We start from the raw sequence: 1172 nt of genomic DNA, 5'->3' as shown, positions 1-1172 counted from the left end.
ACCCACAGGCGTCGGCGGAGGGGCACCCGCCGCCAGGACGACACAGAGCGCCCCCAGGTCCAGGAGGAGCTCCAGAATCTCGACCACTGACAACACGGAGGAACCAAACCACAAACTCCATTGGCTGCCCAGGTTCGAGAGCATTACAACCATCTGCCGGGCACAAGGAGAGAAAGAGGGAGGCCGTTATCGAAGTTGGGGGGGGTACCCCACTCCCTCCCTCCCTTCTCTCCCTCTCCCACCCCTCCCCAAACCCAAATCCCCTCCCCCGCCACCGAGTGCCCTCCCCAATCATTCCCCGACACCCCCTCGCCATCAACTCATCTGATCCGCACTGGCAAAGGAGCAAAAGGAAGTTTTTCCGGGAGGCTTCCGGGACCGTCCCAAGACAATGCCCCAGCGCTCTCCTTCAGTCCGGGCGCTCCGCATTCCTCCCACACTCCAAAGATGTGTAGGTTAGGTGGATTGGCCATGCTAAATTGTCCCTTAGTGTCCAAAGATGTGCAGGTTAGGTGGATTGGCCATGCTAAATTGTCCCTTAGTGTCCAAAGATGTGCAGGTTAGGTGGATTGGCCATGCTAAATTGCCCCTTCGTGTCCAAAGGTGTGTAGGTTAGGTGGATTGGCCATGCTAAATTGTCCCTCAGTGTCCAATGATGGTTGGGTTAGGTGGATTGGCCATGCTAAATTGTCCCTTAGTGTCCAAAGATGGGTGGGTTAGGTGGATTGGCCATGCTAAATTGTCCCTCAGTGTCCAAAGATGTGCAGGTTAGGTGGATTGGCCATGCTAAATTGTCCCTTAGTGTCCAAAGATGTGCAGGTTAGGTGGATTGGCCATGCTAAATTGTCCCTTAGTGTCCAATGATGTGCAGGTTAGGTGGATTGGCCATGCTAAATTGTCCCTCAGTGTCCAAAGATGTACAGGTTAGGTGGATTGGCCATGCTAAATTGTCCCTTAGTGTCCAATGATGTGCAGGTTAGGTGGATTGGCCATGCTAAATTGTGCCTTAGTGTCCAAAGATGTGCAGGTTGGGTGGATTGGCCATGCTAAATTGCCCCTTAGTGTCCAAAGATGTGTAGGTTAGGTGGATTGGCCATGCTAAATTGTCCTAGTGTCCAAAGATGTGTAGGTTAGGTGGATTGGCCATGCTAAATTGTCCCTTAGTGTCCAAA

The 1172-nt window shown here is 52.6% G+C and overlaps 1 protein-coding gene across 1 annotated transcript in view; it reads right to left on the bottom strand.

Moving 5' to 3' along the window:
• Nucleotides 1-6: 6 nt before the first annotated feature.
• The window catches only part of LOC144490836 (epithelial sodium channel subunit alpha-like), a gene marked incomplete at both ends in the record, with an annotated part of 24027 nt that continues 22861 nt past the window's right edge, over nucleotides 7-1172 (bottom strand). Inside the window, 1 exon segment of the mRNA XM_078208532.1 lies at nucleotides 7-153. Within this exon segment, the coding sequence (XP_078064658.1) occupies nucleotides 7-153 (147 nt within the window).

Source organism: Mustelus asterias, unplaced genomic scaffold, assembly GCF_964213995.1.
Source record: "Mustelus asterias unplaced genomic scaffold, sMusAst1.hap1.1 HAP1_SCAFFOLD_3892, whole genome shotgun sequence".
In the NCBI taxonomy this organism is placed as follows: domain Eukaryota; kingdom Metazoa; phylum Chordata; class Chondrichthyes; order Carcharhiniformes; family Triakidae; genus Mustelus; species Mustelus asterias.
This window is presented reverse-complemented; position numbering and strand designations above follow the sequence as displayed.